The sequence below is a fragment of the Phaseolus vulgaris genome, chromosome 7 (assembly GCF_051622355.1).
Source record: "Phaseolus vulgaris cultivar YP4 chromosome 7, ASM5162235v1, whole genome shotgun sequence".
Classification (NCBI taxonomy): domain Eukaryota; kingdom Viridiplantae; phylum Streptophyta; class Magnoliopsida; order Fabales; family Fabaceae; genus Phaseolus; species Phaseolus vulgaris.
Window position 1 is genome coordinate 2,333,701 of NC_143504.1, and position 26,643 is coordinate 2,360,343.

The window sequence follows — 26,643 nt, forward strand, 5'->3', positions numbered from 1 at the left end:
TTATTAAGATTTAGATCATATATTTTATGATTGATCACTATGTATTTTCTTTTATATATTATTTAAGGTCAAGATTTTTTTTTGTTTTTCTCAATATTAAATGTTTTTAGTTATAACAAACTCTTTATTCTCTTTTGTATATTAAAAAATAGTATTTACATAAAAAAAAATTATAATAAAATATTTATGTGATATTTAAATTATATTTTTTTAAACTATTTTCTGGATCTTTATAAATATTATTTTTTTTAAGTGAACTTTTATCAAACTTTCAATTTTTTGTAAAATTAAACAAAAATTCATTTATCAATACTTATTTTCTCACGCTCAACTTTCCACTTTTCACTCTCCCGTCTAAACAAACAAACCCCTTAAAGATATAAATTGATTAATATCAATACTTAAATTTAACATTTACATATGATAAGATTTGTTTAACAAGTAGATCAGATAAGATTTGTTTAACAATTAGATGTGATCAGTTATAACAAGAATAAGATGGAATAAAAACAAAATAAACATATAATAATAATTCTTAATGTGTTTAATGCATGGAATGACATGATAATACATCTTGATAATGATAATGATAATTATGAAAATAATAATGTTATTATTATCATTAATGGTAAGAATAAAAATATTAGGAACGGTAAAGTGAGACGGATCATATTGTTCACAATTCATTGAGAAAAAGTGGAGCAGACTATCAATTTTGACCTGTTGGTCTAACTTAGGTCTGTCCTGCATAATCCGCAACCCGCACGAGTCAAGTGTGGAGTGGGCTAGCCCGCATAACTTGTATATTTTAAAATTTTAAAAATTTCTTTTTACATCCCCCATAATTTCTTTATCCACCCTCATATTTTTATAATGATTTTTTAATATTTAATAGTATTTTTTGTCTTTCTAAAATGCATAAATTGTTAGATTTCAATACTCATCAAGTGCTAAATATAATAGTCACACTTTAATCTTTTTTCTAATAACATTTAAATATATATTTTTATTAGAATAGTAATTATGTGTCTAGATGTATTACATTGAAAAGTTGTATATATTTAATGAAGTATTTTATTAGTCAATTTATTAATATGATTGAAATTCAAATTTCACTAAAAATCAAAACATCATTATAATTTTTTTACTCATCTTATGTGTCGTGATAATAATACTCTGAAACAATTTACCTAATTCATCTAAAAAAGAAAAAAAAAACTTAATAAAAAAAATTATTCAAAGTTTATTTTTTATTAATTTAAAAAAAATCTTATGCGAGCCAACACAAGTATGAATGGGTTGTGTTGCATTGTCATTCCTAAAAAATATAAAGAGAGTAATAAAAGTAGTACAAATAACACTTTTTTCAACGGTTAAATACGAATCACTGTAAATAAAAATATGGTAAAATTTTTGTAAATATTTTGATATATATGACTTCAGTTCCAAATAAATCGATTTTAAAAATGATATATTACACCGATTATGTGAAAAAATAGGTGTAAAATGTAGCTTATAACATGTAACAAATTTAAATTTTATTTAGCATGTTCACATATTTTTTAAATAGTATTACATGAAAAACAAAAGATCCTTTTTTTTAAATATACATAAATGTCAAAAGAAAATATAACGTAAGAATGAAATATAAAAATTCCATCTGTTCAAGAAAGAATCTTATGATGTAGAACAATATTCTTTACTTCCACATAACACATGATCATCACATAAAAAAATGTGTTTAGATAAATTGATTCAACTAAATTCAAATGGAATATCATAATTACTCAATTAAGACAAATCTAGCATGTTTCTAGACTTGCTCTTGATTTGTATTTTTTTTTTAATATTTTTATTGCTCATTATATAACCAACGTGCTAAACTCAGTGACTTAGTTGTGTGACTGACTAATCTTATCAAATTAATTTGGTTTTAAGCACATTACCACATTTAGTAAATATTCATTGGAAGCTATTTTTTTTTTTCATACCTATTTTATATTTAGATTGTTTAGTGTTTTTAACTTAGTTCTTAAAAATACACTAACGAAACCTTAGTTACGAAGATTAGGATTTCTAAATTATTTTTATAACGCATGTCATTAATAATAAATATGAACACATAAAATAAAATATAATAAAAAGTAAAAAAACTAATGAAATATATAGAAGAAGAAAATTCAGATATTTTTATATTATCCATCTTCATCTAATCAGTTCATTATTTTTTTCTATAACAGATCACAAACTCATTATTTCTTTTCATTTCTCACTTCTCGTGTTCTATTTTTGAAATGAAATAAAAAAAAAAAACAAACTCATTATTTTAATTCATTTCATACTAGTTTTTTTTTAAAAAAAATTTGAGAAAAAAAGGTAACACTCTCTAACCCACTAGTGTAATATTTCTTATATATGAACTTTTATATTTTTTTCATGTTGAAATAAAAGAATTTAAATAATTTTTTAAAATTTTAATAATAACTAATTGAAGTATTCTTATTTTTTAAAAATATTTTTGTACGAAATTTCATTTTAGGAACACAAAATAAAACCTCATTGTATGTTTTTTATAACCAATTTTAATTATAACTTATTGATAAGTTCAAGATTTTGAAAGAAAAAAAAGTCAATCTCGTATGATTTTTCTATAATTATAATTAGGTCGTCATGGATTGGATTTTCTAAAAATTAATCTAAATCCAAATAAATGGATTGGATTTAAAATTTATATCCATTTTAATTAGATCAAAAGTGGATTAAATCTACTTTTAATCCATTTTGTTAATTAGATTAAATTCACTTTGTCAATCACATTAAATACATTTTGATATGGACACATACTAACTTGACTCGAACCGGGTCTAAGCTGACTCAACCTGAACGTGGACCAACTCGGTTCGCCATCGGCCCGGGCCTGGACAACTTGACATCAGCCCGAGCTCAGACGACTCAACATCGGCCCGGGCCTAAATGATTCGACATCAGCCTGAGCTCGTTCGACTCGAACTCGGCTCGTGCCCGCTCGACTCGACATTAGCCAGGGCCCAATTGACTCGACATCGACCAGGGTCCGCTCCACTCGACATCGACTCGAGCCCGGAAGACTTAACATCGGTCTGGGCACGAACAACTCGACAATGGCCTAGGCCAGGACGACTCGAGATCGACTCGGGCCCGCTCGGCTTGACATCGACCTAAGCCCACTTGGCTCGACATTGGCCAGGGCCCAATCGACTCGACATAGACCCAGACCCGCTCCACTCGACATCGGCCCCAACCCGTTCAGCTTGACATCGGCCCGTGCCCGGGAGACTCGACATTGGCTCGGGCAGGCTCGGCTCAACATCGGCCTGGGCACAATCAACTCAACACGGGCCTGCGCACGAGGGATTCAACATGGGCCCAAGCCCAGACGACTCAACATTGACCCGGACAACTCGGTAATGACCCGGGCCTGGATTATTCGACATCAACCCGGGTCTGCTCTCGACATTGACTTAGCCCGGACGACTCGACATCGGTATCGGCCCGAACGACTCAACATCGGTCCGGATCCGAACGACTCAACATTGGCTCGTTCCCGCTCGGCTTGACATCGGTCCGGGCCCGTTCGGCTCGACATTAGCCAGGGCCCAATCGACTCGACATAGACCCAGGCCCGCTACACTTGACATCAGCCTGGACCCGTTCAACTCGACATTGACTCGGGCATTTTCGGCTCGACATTGGCCCAGGTTCGGGAGACTCGACATCGACCCGAGCCTAGGAGACTTGACATCGGTTTGAGCCCGTTCAACTCGACATCGGCCAAGGCCCAATCGACTCGACATCAACTCGGGCCCGCTCCACTCGACATCGACTCGGACCCGTTCGACTTGACATTGGCATGAGCCCGAGAGACTCGATATTGGCTCGGGCCCACTCGGCTTGACATCAGCCTGAGCCCGGGAGACTCGACATTGGCTCAGGCTTGTTTGACTGGACATTGGCCCAGACCCAAGAGACTCGACATCGGCCCGGGCCCGAAAGACTCAACATCAATTCGGGCTCGTTCAACTTGACATTGACTCGGGCCCGCTCCACTTGCATCGACCCGGGTTTAGGGTTTAGGGCCAGCTCAGCTTAACATCAACTCGGGAATGCACGACTCGACAACGGCCCAGACACGCTCGGCTCGAAATCGACCAGGGCCTGCTCGGCTCGATATGGGCTCGGGACTGCTCGGTTAGAGATTGGTCGGGCCGCGCTCGACTCGACATTGGCTGGATTGTCTTGGCTTAACTTGGATCGGGCCAAGTCAAAATTCATCCCAAAATACAATTTGGATAATCCAAAAATGTATTCAATCTATATCTAATCCATATCCAATTAAATGGATTGGATTTAAAATCCAAAAATATGGATTTGGATTTGAAATAAATCCATTTAAATGGATTAAAATTAATATGGATGGTTATGGATTGGATTTTGTAATTTGGATTTTTTACCCACCCTTAATTATAATCATATTAAATTATATACTTATATTTTTGTTATATATATAGTTTTAGGTATGTAATTTTAGTTTTCAAAATTGTTGATGTAACTCTAAATCCCCCAATAGCTTTCTGACAAAAAATAAGACAGTTATTCTGGATGATTGAATTTGAAAAAAAAATAAAAAATCATAATACATTTATATATTTGAACTGCTTGAATTTTCCTTTCCCATAAATTGATTTGGAGTAAAAAGCAAAAAGAAAGTAAATATATATAAAGTTTAGCAATAATTCTCAATACACACTTGCCGAAAGTCATAAGACTATGTTTTTTATTTGGATATTTCTTTTAAACCATTTATAAGAAGAAAATTATCCAAAGTTCAAGCCAAGTGTACAGGTTCCGAGTACGAACTCAACGACCGCTTCTCAACGATTTGTTATATGTATTTTTCAGAAATATATTTATTTAAAATCACAGTTGAACAATAAAATGAAATGAATATATCAATCCAACCCATCAAATAAAACCTGCACATCATTTAAGCTAATTTGATTATCGGTATTTCAAACTTGTAATTTCACAGGATTCAAATATCACTATTTCTGTAGTTGAAAACAAATTATTTATATGTGTATATACAGAAATACAAAACTATAAACCAGCTGAAAATTTCACATGCATTTTGTTATTAATTTAGCACAAATCTATTTGGTAGGGCGCCAAGAGCCGTTGGGTAAAACTAACTAACATAATTACATCTTTATGTATATAGTACATAAATAGAAGCATGTGTAGTTAGGTTGGTGATATATACTATAAACCCTTACTAACAAAATAGAAAGGGCATTCAATTTATTTTCTCTTTTCTATCTATAAACTCACCAATCCAACCTAATATTTCGGGAAAGGTACAGTTTATCAATGTATTCTATAATCGGAAGTGATGCAGCAATATACCTTTTCATCTTCTTCTCGGCTGATTGCTCTGCAAAACATTATCATATTCTGTAACATGAACTGATTGCAAGAAAATCTATGTAAATGATGATAGGATAAAGTTTGTTCAAAAACCCTTTGCTCACATCATATGTTTGATTATATACACTTTAATAAGCACACCACAGAACATAATAAAACAATGCAAATTACCTGTTTCATTCAGCTTCATCAAAAGTTGTTCTCTAGTTGGAAGTGTATACATCCCAGCGTACACAGCTGTTCGCACCGCCCATGTGTGATACGGAGCACAAACCTGTCCATAAGCTGTTGAAGCCACTTCCTTTAGAGAAGTATCGCTGAAGATGCCAAATTACAAATCAGATGTCAAAAACCCATGAGGTACTTGAATTAACTAAGCAAAATGGTAGAATTTATGAAGCTCTAGTTCAACGTGGGTGAAATTAAACAGACAGGAATTTTCCAATATATCATGGAAAATTCAGCATTGTATTTATGCTGCATACACAAAAAAGGTTTCTTACTCCGTAGATAAAAGCTGTTCGAATATAGCTCTGACCAGATCCAGACCCTGCCGAACTCTACGCAGATTACGTGAATAGCTTCCAGATGTTTTCACTGTGTCACTGGCAACATCAAAATCAAGAATATCCTGTAGAGTGGAATATGTCTTTGATGCTTCCAATAGTCCATGTAGCTGATCATATTAACATCGCATATTCATACAGTCAGAACAACTGGTCTAGAAAACATGATGAAGTGGAAATTTTGGGAGTTAAAGCAAAGATGATGCACTGAATATAAAGAGGAATTAGTTGAATGAGAATTAACTCTGAATATGAAGTTATGTACACAATGAGCATGGATCAAGTGTCATAAAACTGTGAACAGAAAAGCTTTTGGAATAGTATATTTAAAACCTTGAATGTATCAGAGTATACAGAGATCACCCAACATGAACCTGAAGTAAGATTTATGAACTACTACACCAAAGTTATATGTTACACCAAAATAAATGCATTTCCATCAAGAACAATGGGGAGAGGGTATCGAGCCTGTGGTTTACCAGTGAATTGTTTGCAAAGAATCCAAATTCAGTATGATCTCAAAAAATTGAAAGAAAAAGCGAAGATAACATGATTTATACCACAAGGAGTGACTAGAGGAAAATAAAGATTAAAAAAAACTAAATTCTGAAATCATAACAGTTAATCGCCAGCGCACGAATCAACGTTTCAGTTATCTTTTGGCCATTTTTCACATGCACCACCAACAAAATAAAACCTGGCTTTTTTAATCCACAGTGTTCGTTCGTCCAACCATTGTATCTGGAGTTCAAGTCTTCAAGAAATTCATTAAAAAAGATTTTTTTTGTTTATTTTCCTAAAATATGCTCCTTCCAAATCAATCCTGTTAGATGCAGCATTAGACACTATACATTTTCTCCAGTAAAAATTCGCACCGTGATTGATCGCGTCATGAAACTCAATTCTCCTTACCAAATCAAAAGTTGCAGTTATAAATTAGAAAAAAACAAATTACACTGATATTCCTCATTACTGTCTTCAAAATTCATTCATACAGAATCGGTTAGAGTAATCTGTTTTAAAACGGATTAAAATAGAAATGACTACAGAATTTGTTATACGCATTTATTTATTTAACGAGGATCATGACAGATGGTAGTTATGAAATTTGAAGAGTAGAAAGTGTGATCTATGATGAAAGAAAGAAAGAAAGAAAGAAACCTTGGCGACATATTCCAATTCAGCAAATTTGAAAGCGAGGCCGAGACAACGAAAGAGAACGGAGATGTGAGAGGCGGCCTCGCAGAAAGTGTTGAGGCGAATGTGGGTGTCGTGCTTCTCCTTCATCCACTTCGACAGTTCCTCAAACGCCTCTGCTATGGCCGTCAGAGGTTGCTCTATAACCTCGCCCTCCTCCATCTCCGGCATCCTATTCTTCCTTCGAACGATGGATCGATTATGGAATATCAATTACCGATTCCTTTGATTTCAATGTGCCTGCAAATGTCTGAAACGTCGAAAAAGAATTGGAACAGGAATTGGCAAAGGTAAAAACCAAAGCGCGTGTTTAGATCGTAAGGAATCAATTCGTTTCCCTCAAACCCGTGGAAGACAAACGTCCACCCACAATTGCTGACTTCTCGTTTGGGATTCAATATTCACGCGCCATTATTATTATCCCGCTTTCGGACTGCCGGCCTCTTTCAATTGGGCCCCGGCCCAGCCCATTTCTTTTTGTCTATGCTTTTTTTTATGTTATTCCTTAGTATTCTTATAAAAAAAACATAAAGCATTCTTCTTTAATAGTTAATAAAAATATTAAAAGATTTCTTATTCTTCTAGAATATATATTTTTAATTAAATATTATGTGAAATATCATAAAATTATAATAATAAGTATTATTATTCTATTTTTTATAACAATTTTTTAATACAAATAAAAGTACGGTTCATACTTAAACCCTTAAACCTAAACACATATATCATTTAACTTATAAGAAAAAATCTTAAAACATTAATTTAGAATAAATTTTATTAAAACAATTTGAAATTTACAATATACAATAATATATAAATATATGTTATTCGAAATAAAATATCTCTCAAATCCTTATGAGGTTTCATAATTATAAACATTTTCTCAAATCAAGATCTAAGAAAAATAATATCAATATACTCTCTTTTTACGTCAATAGAACTCACATAAACTAGAAATTAGATTATCACCTACATCCTTTGGTACAACAAAAATATAAGGGACTATAATACAATCAGGAATAACAATAACAACTCAATTTAGATAGTGCAATAACTTACATCTCTCTTAATTTAAATTATTTAAATTATCAATCAAGTCAATATATCTACTTTCAATTGTGAGTTTCACTATTCAAATACTACAAAAATAGAAACCAAGTCATATTACCACCCCAAATTTTTCCATTAAACTCAACTCAATACAGACATATCTTAATTCATGCCTATTTTATTTCCCCACTTTCATACTAATCCCATAAAACACATTCCACATAAAAAATTATATGAAACAGTTCATTTAATTTAATAAACAGAATATTGTTTAAACAATATTGTTCACTTAAAAGTAAAAATAAAAAATATACACTCTCACTTAGTTAAGATGTAAAATATTGCTTGAACAACATAAAAATTGTTAGAATTTTTTTTCCTCGAGTAATCATCCATGACTTGGAGGGACTTAATAATGTCTTGATTTGTGTTTTTTTTTTTTTTTTTTGTCTTCGGTAGCTCAGCAACACACCTATGGTTTTTGGTCAGGCAGGGGAGGTTGGTGACATTTACGGCCTCCAGCAAGCATGAATTCAAATTTATTCTGGCAGTCAGTAGCTTTATATTGGTTTCTACATGGCAGCAAGTACAATTATGACGGTACATATTTGATTTACAAGTTAAATCATGTTTAAAAATTGAGAAATAACTTACATTTATCATACATGGTCATCCTAGCTCGTTTCATCGACACCTCATTCAGAATTACCAAAATTTCATTATAAATGTTGACGTGAAAAGTGTATAATAAGAAAACTTTCAAAATATGGTTGATTTGATTTTTAATAAGTTCTTAACATTTTAATTAATTCCAACATCTATTCAACTTAATTTTGTTTATGATAAATTTCAAAACACGGTAACTATTTTAAAATTATTTCCATGTATTTCAGAGACGACTAATTTGGCAACTGTGAACAACTAGGGCAGAAAAAAAAAATGCACAATCACAAATGGTAAAAACTAAAAAGGATGGCAGAAAAGGCGGGGCAAACAACTATTTATATGAATACTAAGAAAGCCTCGAGGAACTTGGAGGAAATGATAAATACAAGGGCAACATAAAGGAGAGGCTAAAACTTATCCACTTGAGATTGTCAATATCAAACTTTAACCCATTAAACATCGAGTGTAACAAAGACCCATCGAGAAAAAAAGTTGAAAAGAAATAATTTGGCAAATTGGAAAGGAGATCTATTGTTCATCAAACTCGTGAATGTGATCTAAAAGGTAGTTCGCAGCCAATTCCTCATTTTTGTTACACGCGAAGTAGACCTCCAATACGATTGCACGATCAAAACCCATTGCTTCAAGCTGAAAACAAAAACCACAACTCAAATTATTATAAATTTCAGTCACAACTCATCAGATTATTATAAATTTCAGACGACAGACGAGCTAATCAACATGTTAACCGCTGGTGCTCCTCGGAAACAATAGGGGTCTGTTAAAAAATAATCACTGATAAAGTCCTTTAAAACAATACCCCTGATGTTCTGAGGAACGGGACGGAGGCCGAATTCGAACTATGCTTAAAGCCGGCTAAACAAATGTGTAGTGCTAATATTACAACAATCACTACTCTTGAAACACTCAATAAACATATGCATCACATCCTAACGAGAAACCATGATAAAGATAGCCAAAGCACCAGAGAGATGCGTAGGTTTATCATTTAATGATTTATATAAAAACAAAAAGTCAAACTTACACGTTCAATTGCTTGGCGCTCCTCAGCAGTGACGGTCACTGCTTGTGGCATGCCACCAGCCAGCTGCCCCAATATGTTCCTGAAGTTGAACAAGTCAGTGAAAATGGACAGATGATCCCCTAGCAAGACCTTCCCCTCCCATCTCTACACACAAAGAACATTAGCAAAGAACAGCAAAAGATGATCCCTTACCCTTCACCACCTTCCACAGGTTCATTTATCAGGCGAAGGAAATCAGCTTGATGATCTCGAATCAATCTCATAAGATGAGGATTTTGTTTGCCAAGCTCCTGTAGCATAGGCTGAAGCAAGAACAAGATTCAGAAAACCCTGAAGAAGACAACATAGGCTACAGTGATACACTACTGAGGAAAAGAAGAAAACCTGCAATATTTGTGGATTAGCCTGCACCATAGCCCGCAAGGCTTGAAACTGAAATGCAAATGAACATAATTGAAACATCTATTTAAAGCATATCTATGAAGCAAGAAATTCAGTTTAAATGAAGAGAAAGATAATAAATACTTGTTGACTGTTGCGTAGAAAATCCAATGAGCCAGCACCAGCAGCACCAGCACCCACGTTGGGAAGGCCCTGTTACACAAAATTCAGTATACAACCCAAAGGTTCCATTTTCTCTTCAATAAATAAATGTGTAATAACTACCTGCGGAAAAAGGTCTAAAGGATTAGCATTAGGTCCAGTTGAGGTAACCGGAGCAGGTTGTTCTGTCTGTGGAGCCGCAGCAGCAGGAGGATTTGCAGGTTGAGCACCTGCAGGTGCTCTGGCTACAACTGGAGCTTCAGCTTGTTCAGGGATTCCCTAACATTGATGAATGATAATTTGAATTAAAAAAGGGAAAAAGGCAACAAAAAATCACAAAAGAAAAGAAACCACCTTCCACTCACATAACTACAATGCTCAACTGAACTAAAAAAATGCAACTGAAATATTTGGCGGACAAAAGTCATCAAGCACAAAGAATTTAACATCTAAAATTCACATACAGAATACAAATATTCAACAGCTCTCTCGGGGTTGTTATAAGCAGCTCGAAGTGCACGGACAACAGTATCCCTGTCCCAGCTCCCTCCACCCATGTCAATAATTTGCTGAATTGTTCCCTCCAAGTTGCTACCAGCAACGAGATTGGATGCCGCTAGCCCATAGACATCAGACCCCTCCCTGCTTCAGAAAGACATTCTTTTAATAACAGAATCTAAAAAAAGAATCAAGCAAGTTGAAGAGTTCTGTCTTTGAGGATACAAAAATGACAGCAACTTTAAACTCTACATTCCATACATGTCATGGCAGGAAACAAAATACATACACAGGAGTTCCTGGAGAAATAGAAGCAGGAGGAGCTGGTGCTGGAGAAGGTGAAGATTCAGGTGCAGTAACAGTTGCAGGCCTGTCAAATTGAAGTGAAGCCTTTAAATAACACATAATACATATTAAAATAATTGAAATTGATATTTCTCTAAACAAATAAAATAATCCTGTAAAGATTAGTCACTGACAGTGCCTCAGTTGCAGCAGGAGCTTGAGGTGCAGTTGAAACTGGCGTTGTTGAAGTAGGAGGCGCACTAGTCTGTGGTGTCTGCAGTGAATACACAATTTGTAGAGAACGTTTAGATAACGCATAAGAGATATTATGCTTTGGTCTTACCATATCCCGTAATAGGGTAAAGCCTAAATGATAGAAACATTGCAAACTATTGTCACCTTGGTCGATGGCGCAGTAGAAGTAGTAGATCCGTCAGCAGATGTGCTCTTACTCTAGCATATTTCAAACACATAACTCTAATTTAGTGCAAAATAAATCAATACAATTGTGATACAGAATATGCAACATACTATCTTTTTTTTAAAAAAATAAAAAAATGAACTAAAGAAAAATTTACCTTGGATAGCATAATTACAATGAAACTATTTTCAGCTACGTTATTCTCCTCCAAGGTAGTAGCATCCTTCAGAACTTTCCCTTGGTGAATTAGCATTTGCAGTGCAGCAGGATAGACATCTACACCCTGAACAGTTTCAATACTTTTCTTCACTTCAGAAACCTGAAAAGAATATGCACAATTACAAATAATGTAACATGCCAGTTACTGATGTTCAAAAAGACCAGAATTACCTAGAAGTGAATCACAAATCCCGTAAATCTAAAAGATGAAGCATTGACACATTTGACGATATAGAACTCCACATTTAGGTCACATCAAGTATTTAGAAAAATTCAATTGTTAGAAACATGCAACTTCTAAAATGACTAAAAAACGAACACTATTCACATAAAGAGTGCAGTCCTAGATTTCAAGACAATACTCATGCTGACAATAAGAAGTATTAATCCAAAGATTGCCAATGTGGAACTTATTCACTATCACATGCCAAGAAGCCCAAACTTACAAAAACAGATTTCCCACTAATAATAGAATCCAGAGGACCATCAATAAAAAAATTGCCACTAATTCACACGAGCAATGATGAACCGGAAGACAAAAGTTAATAAAAATAAGGTTATCTAGCCAAAGAATGTTCTGACGAGAATGACACAGTTCATTCGTTCCCCATCATATTCCACAAACCAAATCAATCATCACTCCGAAAAAGCAGGAATTAACTTTCAAGTAACAAAGTTAATCCAAATTGCCATCAAAATTAAATTAGAATTGAGGTAAGCAAAACACCAAACCCTAATTAACACTCAATTTCAGGGCTGTATAAGGAAGAGAAGCTTTTGAGACAATTCAAGGACGGGACGCAATTAGAGGCCGAAATAGAAAAGGGAAATTCAGAAGGAAACCCAATCGAACAAGTTTAGAGTAACAAACCGTGTCTTGCGGCTGCACTTCGATTTCGAAGTGAGTGCCTTTGAGAGTCTTCACGAAAACCTTCATCTTCGTCACGGCTATCGCAATAAGGCGCCACGAACAGCGTCGGAAGTCACGCCGGTATGGTAAAGTTCCGCCGATCCGAAGACAGCAACGACACCGTTGTAGAGAAGAAAGGAACAAGAGAGAGTGAGGAAAATGCGCAACAAATGTGAAGAGAAAACCTCCTTTCTCTCATAGAAATAAAAATAAATAAATAAATAAAAAGAGATATGATATACAGAAAATGTTCTAGTTTATGTTAATGGTTGTGTGAGGAATGTCACGCGCATTTGGGAGCGTGACTAAACGCGCAGCTTCGATGGGGGTAGAGGAGCGACGTGTACGGTGCAGATGAAGTAGGATGGGTGAGAGTTGAAATAGAGAGTTAGCTAGATTTTTGTGTCTGACATGGCGGGCGGGAACCTTTTATAAATCTTTGGATCATGTGTTTGTTTTTTTTTATAAATATTAACACCATAATCTTTTTAATTTAATTTTATTAGGATTAAGATCATTACTGTTTTTTTTCAACATTAAATAATTTGAATATGTTACTATTGTTATAACAAACTATCTATTTTCTGTTGTATACTATAAAATACTATTTATTTATTTTTGTTATATTCGTTGGATCACCTTATTAGATTAAAAATATATAAATTTTAATTTGTGGCTTTTAAATAATATTTATGTAAATTAAAATTTTCAATAATAATAAATAAACCTTTATAAAAAAATACTATGAGTATTCATCAAATCTTGTAATTGTTGGAAGACGCAATCTCTTCGTAGTAGGTAAAATCAAAATGCTTTATTGACCATACTTCACATAATGTGTTTTGTGTTGGCAACGATTTGTTGAATGAATTATTAGATTGAGTTAGAAATGACTTATTGAAATGATATTTGGAATAAGCCAAGTGTGGCTTGTTAAAATAATATTTGGATTGAGATAACATGTTGAAAGAATACATGTCAAAGTTAGTCATGAGTGACGATCTAAAATAATACTCAGTTGTACCTCGTAACATTAGTATGCATGTGAAAAGTTTGATTAAGAATTTGATGCAGTATGTTGTATTATACAAATCGGTATAAAATCTGTTATACTTAAGTATTTTCTTCTTTCTCTTTATCTCTTTTACTTTTCACATTATTGTCATATGTGTTATTTAAGAAAAGAGAATAACGACTCAAACTAAGTTTGAAAAATGACTTGTTTAAGTAGATATGTGAGAAAGTTAAAGTTATGTTTGATACGTTGGATTAGATGAATTTTGAACTTAAAAATAAGTCATTAACAAATTGTATAAAAATACAGTCTAGATTATCACCATCAAGTGACATTTGATATTAAAAGAATATTTATAACACAATTAAACCCTCTCATATATATATATATATATATATATATATATATATATATATATATATAACCTGCACATCCTATTGGATTTTACCTATTGGATTTCAATTAAAAAAAAAATCATTTTTCTAATATTTATCATATCAAATTCTTTAACCATTGAGCTCTTAAATGTATTAATCAATTAATCGTCACTAATCGTGTATATGAGATCACTACATGTGAGAAGTACTTTAAGAAAAATGTACTAATACAATATGATTATATTTAACTAAACCAAACTTTTAGACTTGCTTTAGACTATATAAAACCTCATGAAGTTTACAAATCGTATACTCACATCCCTTCTTCACATAACACATTGATCCACACATACATCCTTTAAAGATTGATACAAAAAAAAAAAAGCCAATTTCACATCAAGTTAATACAATTTTCACCCTCTATTTATCGTAATGTCTATTATAATTCTCTAAGTATTTATTCTACTCACAAAATCAAACACCTGTGCATAAGTCACCAAATACTACTGATGAGCATATATTTATTCACACTCACTAGCCTTATTCATAGATTATTGGACTATAATAATAAATAAATCCATTGTTTTAATTAATATTCTTATAATTGAGTTTATTTGGGCCTTAACTATTATTATTGTTAATTTTGTCTTTTTAGAGTAAATTATCTAATGGGCCAAATATGCAAAAGTCCAAGTTGCTTCTTGAACCAAAACAGAAAAAATATTCTGAGGAGAAGAAAGAGAAAATAAATGCTACAAGATTCCAGAAACAGAATTGGAAGCAAATCTTCTGCAAAAGAAAAAGAATTATGGAAAATAAAACTGTTTACAAAATCTAAACTGCAATATTTTCCCAAGATCCTTGGAGCAGAAAAGCCTATAAAAGGACACAAGCATCAAGGAGAAAAAGAGAGAGTTTTCATAGGGTTTTCTTAGTTTCTTTTCTTCTTTGCAATTCTTTTGTTTTGCCTCCGCATGGAAGGCTAAACCTTTTTGGTTGGTTCTTTTGTAATTCCCCATTGAGTTCTGAGGTTTTGTTCCAATAAAAGTTTCGATTTTTAATTCTCTATAACAGTTGTTTTTATTGTCTAATCTCCTGGAAAACTGGTTTTTGTGAGAGGTTGTACTTGAACGCATGATTGAGAGTCTTCCTTATCTTAAACTTTGGTTTCTTAGTTAGTTCGCATTGTTCTAATTAATTTCTTGGGCGCATGATTCAAGGGAGAGGAGGTAAGCATTCTCATGGAGTATACGCATGGAACAAAGTGGGTATTGATTAAACTAGTACACGCATGCTTTACTGGTGAGTTTCAGTTGAATCAGATCGGCGCATGTTCAATCTGGTTGAGCTCTGTTGGAGGATTGAGAAAAGATTAATCTTTAGAGAACCTGTGAAGAATTCAATGGTGGAAGAACTTGGGATCAACCGCTTTTTATTTGCTATTTTAATCTATTTTATATTTTCTGCACAACTATCTCAAATCCCCTTTTTATCTTTATTGTTATTGCTAACTTTTATTGCTTGCAGATATATTTTAAACATTGATCAACTGATTTTACTATTGGATTCGTTGGGAAACGACTTGGGGACATTTGTCCACAATTATACTAGCATCTCTCTAGTGTTAGACAGGTCTATGCTAGAATCATATTAATTTGACAGCAAAACGACAGCTATCAACTACTATGAATAATCATTTACCATTAACTTGGCATTATGCTTGACTACTTATTACTCAACCAACCTCATTCAACTTTATTTTGTATATCTATGTAGCATTTATCTTTTTTTTTCTCCAAAGACAAATTAGTATGTTCGCATGTCACGTTCCTTACAATGTACATAATTTTATAATTCACAACATGTTTGTTTTTCGTGCAACTTTAAAACATATTTGCTTTTTGCAATCAATTAGGTCATGTGCATTGTCTCTCCTCATTCTGAGAATTCTTCTTCTTACATAATTTTTATTCTAGTTAGTCGTATGTCTATTTATGATCTCCTTCATTAATGATTATTTTATTATCCTCAATATGTGATTAATTCATTTATATTTCATTAGACTTGTCATGTGCTTTATCTTTTCTTCAACATCAATAATCTTTTCATTATTTTACTATCAGATTTTATTAATAATTATGTTAAATTTTTATTGAGTGTCTTCGTAAAAATCACATATTCCTCATGCATTTTGATGAGCAAGACACAATTGCAATACTTGTTTTTATGTTTTGTTCTTCATGTGTCTATGTATCAAAAGTCCTAAAATTCTCAAATTGCACATTTCACACCATTCAAAATCTTATCTAATGTTTGATTCTTCATACCCAATGTTGATAATCTATTTAGTATATTATATATTATCCAACGCAAAAGGATTTTAAAGTAATATTCTAACTAAAGTCATGATGATTTTATTCTTTCTCACACTCACCTCCTTTTTATTGAATTGAGTATGAGTTGTAGTTAATCATCTTTTATCTTTTGTTTCCATTAAAAAAAAATTAACTTCGAATATGTGAACTATCTATTCTTATTAGTCTTGGATTAAAAAAAAAAAACTTTAAATTTACTATTCTTTTTTTGTCAAGACATTAATACACACCCAGGGCTTTGAATTGGCATTAAGCCTCCTTTAGGCCATGTTTGTTTCAGGGCGATGGAAGGAAGGTATTCACCGTGTGCGAAGAAATTGTGAAAATCAATACACATATAGCCAAATATACACGGAAATCGAAAAAAGTTACAATTTACTTTATTCGCTGGATTGCGAAGAAAGTTACAATTTACTAAATAAATATATATTTATTTAATTAATTAATTACAATTTACGTTTTTATCCTTTTCATTTTACATTTAAATTATTATTATTTTTATTTAAATAAATTTATAATTTAAATATAAAATTATAAAAAATAATAATTATAAATAACATAATTAATCATATTATATATAATAAATTATAAATATAAATAAAAAAAAACTTTTTAATAATATAGAAATAAATTTATATAATAATTATATTAATTACAAAAAATAAAGATAAAAATAATAATATATTTAATGTAAAAATAAGTTTTTATCAAATATTTATAATTATAAATATTTATAATTTATAAATAAATAAATAAAATTAATTTTTTAACAAATTTTAGATATAAGAGTAAATTTGTAAAATTACATTCTTATCAATTAAAAAAAATATAATTTCAATCATACCTATCACATCATTCACAAACTTTCATAAACTTTCCCTACACTTTCCACTCTATTTACCTTAATCCAAACACCTTAAGTTTCTTTACACTTTCCCTTCAAATCATCTCAAATCCACTCCCTCATTTTCACTCTCTCATCCAAACAAAGTATATAAAAGTGTAAATAAGTTGAGTGATCAACCATTTAAAGTTTAGGTTTGATACGTGGAAGAAAAATTGCCTTAGTATGTCTTGTATAAAAAACAGTAAAACAAACTTAACTTGTTTAGTTTTTCTTTTTATTAAAAACTGTCTTGCACTAGTTTTTAACCTTTTTCTTTTAGTAATAAACATTTTAATATTGATGATAATCAATATAAAAAAAACTTGCTAGGTAAAATTTAAGCATTACATACTTTCATCTTCACAGTCCATCAAATAAAATAATAATGGTTTCTTAACAACTAAAAACGATTTTTTTTGGAAGCCACTATAAAAAGTGAGATGTTAATAAATTGATATTAAAGCTTATAAATTTTGAATTTGAATAATTTAAATAATTGAATCCAAGATCATTTAAGTAGTCAAATTCGAATAAACATTTTTTGTAGGTAACTTGCGTTTTGGGCTGAAGTGGGTATTACTCGCGTGCACAGGGCTTACACTTTTGGAGCCCATAATACCATTGAAACACCAGTTGTTTTAAGCTCGAAATTTTAGCTCTCATTTTACAATGTCACTATTAAGTATATTAAATTGAAAATAAATTAAAAGATTGCATTAACTATTTCAAAATTAAGCATCCATCATTCGGAAGAGAAACAAAAATAAAATAATATACCTGATTAAATGTTTATTTTTCAAGTTTTGTATCATATTTCTGCATTTTTTGTTTTCAAAAAAATGTACTCCCTAATTTTAATAAAATAAATTACTTTAACTCTATGTTGGAGATCGTGAATAAAAATATTAATATTTTATAAAAATCTAACTTTATAAATTAATTTTATAAAATTAAATTATACTTTAATTTAAGAAAATAATATTATTTTCATTATTATTTGAACATAGAAAATGACATTCCCTATAATATTTCGTTGTATATAATAATCTTTATTTACTGTTTTTCAATGCATATATTATATTTAAAACTGTACCTCAAAATCGAAAGAAATTGCTTTTCAACATTTTTGTCGGGAAAAAAGTCTACTACGATTAATCTCAATTTTCTGTACAATGTCACAATTTCCTCAGTGCTATTAACTATTTTCCCAATCAAATAAGGAATACATGTATGTTCATTATTAAAAAATAACTATATAATAATATATGCATTTGAAACCTCTCGACCCGTGGTACTTACTTTTCGTTTGGCCTTCTTCCTAATTTTTTAAGTAGGTTTGACAAATATAAAATTAATCTATTACCTTTACATATTTTTTTTATATAAAAAGTTTAGGCTATGCAAATCATAATAGGAGAATTCTTATATTAAGAACACGATAGGCTCAACACAATCACTCGGTAGGATAAACTCTTACAAAGTGAACTTTAAGCCTAACTCAATCCCGTAAAACCAGTTCATAGGATTGAGGTCTGCACCCACTTATATACAATGAGAGACTCTAATCTCTAGTCGATGTGGGATCTCCAACATCTTAGTTTGTTATTTTTTTTTAATATTTTAATCATTTACATGTATTTTGCATTAATTTAATGGGTAGTTGGATTTCGCTTATACTTTTTTAAGTCTTTGTCTTTGTTTTTATTTTTCATATTTTGACCAACTAATAATTTCTCAATTGACTAAACCATCATACATTGTATTTTATCATATCACACCTGCAAATATTACAATTTATATATTAAATATGCTGCAACTTATTTTTGGTTTGTGTATTTTTATATTTCTTCGACGCTGTGTAATATTTATATAACATGTGTTTATTCATAAGTTTATATATATATATATATATATATATATATATATATATATATATATTTAATAGTTACTATATTTTGTTCCTTGTGCATAACTTTAAATGGTTAAATAAACTTAAATTTAAAATAGACAAATATTTATCAATACTTGGAGTACATTGTGAGCGATAAATATTGTATTTTATAAAATAGTTAAGCTTTTATATATTTTGTACTTTTATATATTTATATTTTACTTACCAGACTCGTATACGAAAATTAAAATAATTATACTTTCTATTGTTTTCAAATATAATATAAAACTCTTGTTTTTTTGGTGTTAATACATTGACAATTTATGAGATTAACTAAATCATTTAATAGGAAATTTGCAGTTTTTAATTTATATATTTCATAAATATTGAAAAATACTATAACTTTGTGTATGTTTAAATATAAATACATTGATTTAAGAAAAATACTATAACAATTTGAATGGTCTATTATTCACATTTTTTCACAACAAGGAAAAAAAGTATCACCTAGTAAATTTAAGAATAAAAAACCAGACATGCAAATCTCGTAATAATCGTGCACCTTTTCAAAATCTGTCTCCTTCTCGCGTGAAACAAAAGTATATATTATTTTGCACCTAATGATTTTAAAATTCATTTTTAAAATTTTAAAATTGTCTTTTATTCTGGAATTAGAAATCCAGAACTCTGGAATAAATTTTGTGTTCTGAAAATAAAATTTAAAAATATATTCTGGAAAACAATTTTTTTTTAAATATTCCAAAAATTCAAATATAAAAATATATTATAAAAAATCCAGAAAATTATTTTGAAAATATAAATCTGGTTGAGAACACATTTTGTCCTACACTCTGTTATTTAAATTAAAAGATGACATTTTTATCATTTTACATAAACTATTGGGTGCAAGAAGCAATTGCCCCTTCCTAGTAAATATAAATTGATATGGGCCGAGTATTGCCCATATCTCACGGGCCAGAATTGGGCCGAAGCTAGTTGCAAAAGTCCTTCGCAAGCGCAATTTTCTTCTTCTTTGCACGTGGTTGTAATAATTTTTCTTCACAGAAATTAAAAATATACCCACCGGAAGCATTTAAAAAAAAATATATTACTCCAAAAACTACAAATACCAGCTTTGGTGTTAAAACTAATCAAATACATTTTTTTCATAAATTAAAATTAATTCATAAATTGAAATAATAAAAAATATATTTAATCTACACATAATTTATTTATTCCCACTATGGATACAAAGACGAGAAAGTTTAAAAACTATCTGAATATGTCATACCGAAAATATTATAAAAATATTTTTAAAAAACTATATGTAAATTGTTTATTTTAAATTTATTATACTGTATTAAAACCATATATTTATTTATCTTTCTTACTATTAAATACACTGGTCTGTGTAAATAATCAAACTTATAATAAAAGTACAACTTTATATAATGTACTGTCTAGGCCGAAAGGTCAACTGAAAGTCTCGACTGACCGAAAGGTTGTACGGCCGAAAGGTCAACCGAAAGTCTCGACGCCGAAAGGTCAACTGAAAGTCTCGACCGACCGTGAGGCTCTGACGCCGAAAGGTCAACTGAAAGTCTTGACCGACCGAGAGGTTGTGCGGCCGAAAGGTCAACCGAAAGTCTCGACCGACCGAAAGGTTGTGCGTAAAATTAAATTAGTGATTATAGCAAAGCCCATAAGATGGGCCCAAATATACAGGTGTGTGTTTTCAAAATGTTAGGTGCAAAAAGAAAAGACCTAAGTAACTCTTAAGCCCAATAAGAGAGCCTTATAAATAGAGGTTCAGCTCAAAAGGTAAGGAGAATTTCAATTGATCTGATAAGCAAAAAACTATATCTGACTTTGGCATCGGAGCGCCTTGCAGGTACACACACCCACCTGTGAGGAGAAGAAGCCGAGAGCCCAACCCGAGAAGAAGCCGAGATCACCTAGCTGAAGGAAAAGCCGAGAGCACCTAGGTGAAGGAGAAGACGAGAGCACCTAGCTGAAGGAGAAGCCGAGAGCTCTTAGCCGAAGGAGAAGCCGAGAGCACTTAGCCGAAAGAGAAGCCGAGAGCTCTTAGCCGAAGGAGAAGCCGAGAGCACTTAGCCGAAAGAGAAGCCGAGAGCATCTACCTTGAGGAGAAGTCTAGAGCACCCAATGTGAGAAGAGACCGAGAGAGTCCAGCCCAAAGTTCGGAAGATTTGTATAAGAGTTAATCTTGTCAACCTAATTTTAGTGTTCTTGGTCCTTGTTGTAAGAACGTATACTATTAAATATTCATTCTATAACTTTTAAATAAGTCATTTTTATTATAACTACTAATGATTTTATTTAAAACAATAGTAGACTATAGATACATTAGCCCTTAAAAACTTGATGATAAAACAAATTTTTAAAATAACTTATAGGTAAGACTTTCACGCAAATCATACCTTAAAAAACGTTAGACACCATCTTTATTCTTTTCCATGAAAGCCAAATTTAGGTGTGGTTTGTTTCCATCCATTAGCTAAAAGTCATAAGGTTATTCTATTAAATCATAAGTGCTACAAAAAATAACTTTAAAAATAATTGAAAAAATATAGAAAAGAGACATTTTTTTATAGAATATTTTTATAAATATGTTTTTATTAATAAAATATGTTTTTATAGTGTTTTAAAAAGATTCAACATATGGAACTTCAAGTTTAAATAAAAAATATTTGTGTTAGAGATAAGGACATTTCATTGTATATAAGTGGGTGCAAACCTCACCCCATGAGCCGATTTTATGGGGTTGAGTTAGACTTAAAAGTTCACTTCGTAATATGGTATCAGAGTCATTTCGCGCATATCATAACAATATGAGCCGATTTTATGAGATTGAATTAGGCTTAAAACTTCACTTCATAATATAGTATAGAGCCCTTTCGAGTTTATCCCAACGAGTGTTTGTTGGGCTTATCAGGCCACCGCCACCCGCTATCGGACCGTTATCAGACCACCCATAATATGTTGTCTCACGCACGAGTGGTAACTCTCGACGTGAGGGAGTGTGTTGGAGATAAAGACATTTTATTGTATATAAATGGGTGCAAACCTCATCCCATGAACCAATTTTATGAGGTTGAGTTAAGCTTAAAAGTTGAATTCGTAATAATCTAATATAATAGTAATTACAAAAGAAAAGTTTTGGGTGGAATAAGTTAATTTATGCAGATAGAAAAGCTTTAACAGTATGTATGTACAATAGAGCAAAACAAAAATAGGATTATTTAAAGACCTTAAACTAAATGGTTACCTAAGTGAAGCATTTGAATAGTGGTATGCAGCATCATTTTCCTTAAGTGGATTATCCCATCTAATTAATTTTCTTTTATTTGGGTAGGAATTGGTATTCTATGAATTAGGTTTACCTATCATTTTAAGCCTACCATCACTCTTCTCCATAGGTTCCAAAAGAAAGAATATATAGAAAAGGAAAAGAAAGCTAAAACCATGTCCTTTTCTGTGTGAAAGGGTGATTTTCTTTTTTATTTTGTACCTTGCAAGAACAGTTGTATTTTTGTTTATTTCGTAAATCTGACTTCACTTTTGCAGTAATTGAATAACCGTTGAATTGGATTCCACAGTTAGAGTGCGGTGAGGTGTGATCCACTTGTAAAGCTTTTATAGAACCTACAGTTCTTTACTCACCAAAAATGGTGTGCAAGAAATTGAACCAACACATTCAACTTAAGCCCAAAATCCACCACCCTCTTTTCTTCTTCTACCACCCAAGATTAACAGTACCATCATCACGTGCATTTCATTATTCTCAATCAATTTGAATTACCTTTCAACCCCCACTATTTTGTCATTAAAAAACTCTACCACTCCTTGTACAAAGAAAGAAAAAATGACAGTTGCAATTTTCAAACCAAAATTTACAAAGAGAGAGAAACCAAGTCTTCTTCTATGGGTCTACCTTTCTTGTCCTTCTTAATGTCTCTACTCATTTAATATTTCACGAGTTTCGGTCTATGATGACGAAGTAATATATGGTTGGTAAAAATAATAAATATTTTTTATGATGTATTTTTATTTTAGATGTAATTCATAATAAGACACCATAAGCATATTCCGAATTATAATTTTCAAAAGCTCCTCCGTTTTCTTTTTTCTCCCTTTGCATTTGTTACTGCTTAAGTCTCACTCTTTTTCTCCGTTGCTTAGATGAAGTTCATATCCATCAATTATCTTTTAAAGAATATACTTTACTTACATAGTATGTAGATGGAGAGTATAAAATTTGTATGAAGTTTTATCCTTCGATCTATTTTTTAAAAGAGAGAAGATAAATGAAATTGTTCTCAAACGGGTGTTGGAGCCTAAAGAACGATTGTCTTGCTTCTTCACTCGGTCGGTCGTTACTACACTTAGCTTTATGATTTATCTTCCTCCTCTCGATCGTCTGGTAGCACAGGGTGGGATGGTACCTGCATAATATACTCCGACGATTAAGTCAATCAGGGTGTCGGCACTCGGTTGACATATACCTGATTCTTAAATTTTGTGCTTATTTATATTATCTTAATGGACATTCGTTAGTTGGCCGGATTAGGAGGTTGATTCGTGTTTAGAGTTGCGCTAAATAACTCTTAATTATGGGTTAGTCTTGCTGACTTGATCAACCCATGAGTCGTCATGGGTCGGTCGACCACGTGTTGTCACGTGATCTTCTTATCGCGATCGAGTGACTAGATGGTTCAAAATTCTGACTGACTCACCGAGTCGTCCGATGCTACCAGTACAAAAATTAAAACTTCAGGAGAGTAAATATTTTTATATTTTTTTGCTTTTTTATGCTTGTATTGATTATTTTTCATAAGAAAAGAGAAATAGCGGGGAGTAAGATTTCAACGTAGAAATGATAATTGTGTTGAATTCAAAAATATCGAAAAATGTAATTTTTTTATTTTTATAATATTAAGTTTTTTTAAATGATAAAAATATTTTAAGTATGTTTTATTATAAATATTTCAAGTGTACTAGGTAAAATATCCTATATTTTAAAATGTGATATTGTATAACTATAAATAGATATCAATTTTCTTCTAGAATACTAGAATCCATATTCTCTTCTCTTTTCAATAAAAAAAAGGTTATAATCCAAATTGTTCTCTCTTTTTTTTATAGAAAATAGAATTTGAAACATATGAAAAAAAAATTAAAATTAAAAAATATATATCTATAAGATTAATATCGCTTAATTAAACAACAGAAATCATACTGACCAAAAATTATAAAACAAATCAATACCACTCACTTATTAAGAAACACATATACTACCAACTATTCTTGATAAATAAAATAAAAATTGAAGAACAAAATATAAAATTAAACGAATATTACTAATAATTTATTTTTCTTCATATCAATCAGCATAATTATTCTCTCAGTTTAGTTTTGACTTTCACACCAAACAAAAAGATTAAAATTTGGAAGGAGTGTTTTTCAGTCTAGCATTACCTCATCTAGCAAAAAAAATAGAGATTATTTATAGTTTTTTAATTGCAAAACTTAATTAATATTTATTAAAAAAATATAGTTGGTGGATTCGATTAGATGTAGGAACACAAAATTAAGTGCAGACTCTAGATTTTAACATAGTGAATATTTTAATTTGAATTATGGTCAAATGGTTTTCAGCCAGAAGCATTCCTTAATAAAAGTATTAAAAATATAACTAAGAAATTTCCTTTGAATCTCTTTATCCTAAACTTCTTCTGTAATTCCCTTCATCAAGAAAGAAGGGAACAAAAAACAGTGAATCAAAGAAAATATATACATCTCTAATACCCATTTCCTTTTTTTTTTCTTTTAACTAAATATATCTATTGTGTGGGCAACGTCTCGTGCCGCCACGTATCGGAAAATTCCGTGGAGTCATAATACACATCCGAATGATCGAAAAGTTTCTCAAACGCAGCGTATTCGGTTGCAGTATCGCACTCGTAACCGAACCCCATTCCCAAATCAAACGAATCGTATCTTGAAATATGGTCCTCAAACTCCCACAACTCGCCGATTCCGGACGAGTCAGACGCCACTCGAATCAACTCAGTCTCCTCGTTTATCTTCTCCGGCACCGACGAGTTTCCGGCAGGAGGAAGACCTAGCTCGTCGTCGGAAGCCTCGAGGAGGTACCCGATCTGCGCCTGAGACTCGCCGGAATCTGACGTCACGCCGGAGATCTCCTCCTGAAGACTCTTCATGACGGAGTCAAGGTCCTGAGAGGAAGGCGCATCGTCGGCGTCGTCGAAGAAGCCGAGTAAATCGTCCCGGAGTCGCTTCGCCTCGGGCGATTCGAGAACTGAGTCATCGGAGTCATCTCGGAGTCGCTTCTTGCAACCGGAATCGGAATCGGCCATGCTGAAAAAGAAGAGCAAAACGGTAGCGTTTTGGGGATAAGATTAAGGAGACACGTTTAATCGGTGGTGTTTCAAGGAGAGTTGACACGGCGTGTTGTGGTGGCGAAGAGATCTCGCGAGGCTTATATATAAAGGGGGACAATGGAGAGAGAAAGAAAAGAGGGAGGGAGAGAGAGAGTACGGTGTAATGATGGTGACGACGCAGGCGCGTGGGACCGAATTTTAGCCCATCACACACAGACTTTGATTTTGCCTTTTTGTTTTCATGTTTCTCATTTTTTTATTTTTTTTATTTTTAGCAGTTTCTGGTTTTGCTGTGAAAAGAATAGGGTGGCTGCTTTTTCCTTTTTTAAAATATTAAATTGAGTTGAATTTGGAGTTGGAGTCCGGGTCAGTTGCGTGGGTCCCACTCGCCTAGTCAATGACCGCTTTTGGTGCTTTATTCGGCCCGGTTCGGCTGGTGTTTTTTTAGGTGTTTTGGTTGGTAGTAAAAGGAAAAGAAAGCAAGGGTTAAGTGTGAGGGCATTTTCATAATTAAACATGTTGCTTTATTTTTAATTTTATTTTTTAATTATACATATTTAAAGTTTTGTTTTTTGTTTTTTTTATATAGTAGTGATGGGATTTGAATAGACTTGGAAATTGCAAGCTTGGTGCGAAGGGAATGCGTTGGCGTTGTGAAAAGCTTTAAATGAAAGGTTTAGTTGAGTGGTGGCAACGTCAATAAAATAAAATTGCATTAAAAATCTTCTTTACGATAATGCTGCCCACTATCACTGCCTCAATCAATGGATTACACCTATTTTTATCTTCTCTATCTTTATTAATCATCATT

The 26,643-nt window shown here is 32.1% G+C and overlaps 3 protein-coding genes across 4 annotated transcripts; all 3 read right to left on the minus strand.

Annotated features, from left to right (window-relative positions):
• Nucleotides 1–5,141: 5,141 nt before the first annotated feature.
• On the minus strand, nt 5,142–7,738 carry LOC137828472 (Glycolipid transfer protein (GLTP) family protein). Its single transcript, XM_068635075.2, has 4 exons — nt 7,191–7,738; nt 5,967–6,139; nt 5,635–5,780; nt 5,142–5,470 (listed from the first exon to the last, which is right to left on the minus strand). Exons 1-4 carry the CDS (start codon nt 7,395–7,397, stop codon nt 5,364–5,366), a joined length of 633 nt encoding a protein of 210 aa, XP_068491176.2. The 5' UTR covers nt 7,398–7,738; the 3' UTR covers nt 5,142–5,363.
• A 1,521-nt stretch (nt 7,739–9,259) lies between these two features.
• LOC137828233 (ubiquitin receptor RAD23c) lies at nt 9,260–13,101 on the minus strand. 2 transcript variants are annotated; one of them, XM_068634716.2, is made up of 12 exons: nt 12,825–13,101; nt 11,892–12,053; nt 11,713–11,766; nt 11,508–11,587; nt 11,318–11,398; nt 10,995–11,172; nt 10,654–10,809; nt 10,513–10,581; nt 10,372–10,419; nt 10,180–10,289; nt 9,988–10,066; nt 9,260–9,590 (listed from the first exon to the last, which is right to left on the minus strand). In XM_068634716.2, the coding sequence occupies exons 1-12, from the start codon at nt 12,888–12,890 to the stop codon at nt 9,471–9,473; spliced, it is 1,203 nt and encodes a 400-aa protein (XP_068490817.1). In that variant the 5' UTR covers nt 12,891–13,101; the 3' UTR covers nt 9,260–9,470. The 2 variants fall into 2 exon arrangements, with proteins under 2 accessions (XP_068490817.1, XP_068490816.1); XM_068634715.2 differs by having other exon boundaries at nt 10,995–11,175.
• An 11,994-nt stretch (nt 13,102–25,095) lies between these two features.
• LOC137827906 (uncharacterized) lies at nt 25,096–26,257 on the minus strand. Its single transcript, XM_068634279.2, has one exon. The coding sequence runs from the start codon at nt 25,806–25,808 to the stop codon at nt 25,272–25,274; it is 537 nt and encodes a 178-aa protein (XP_068490380.1). The 5' UTR covers nt 25,809–26,257; the 3' UTR covers nt 25,096–25,271.
• Nucleotides 26,258–26,643: the final 386 nt, after the last annotated feature.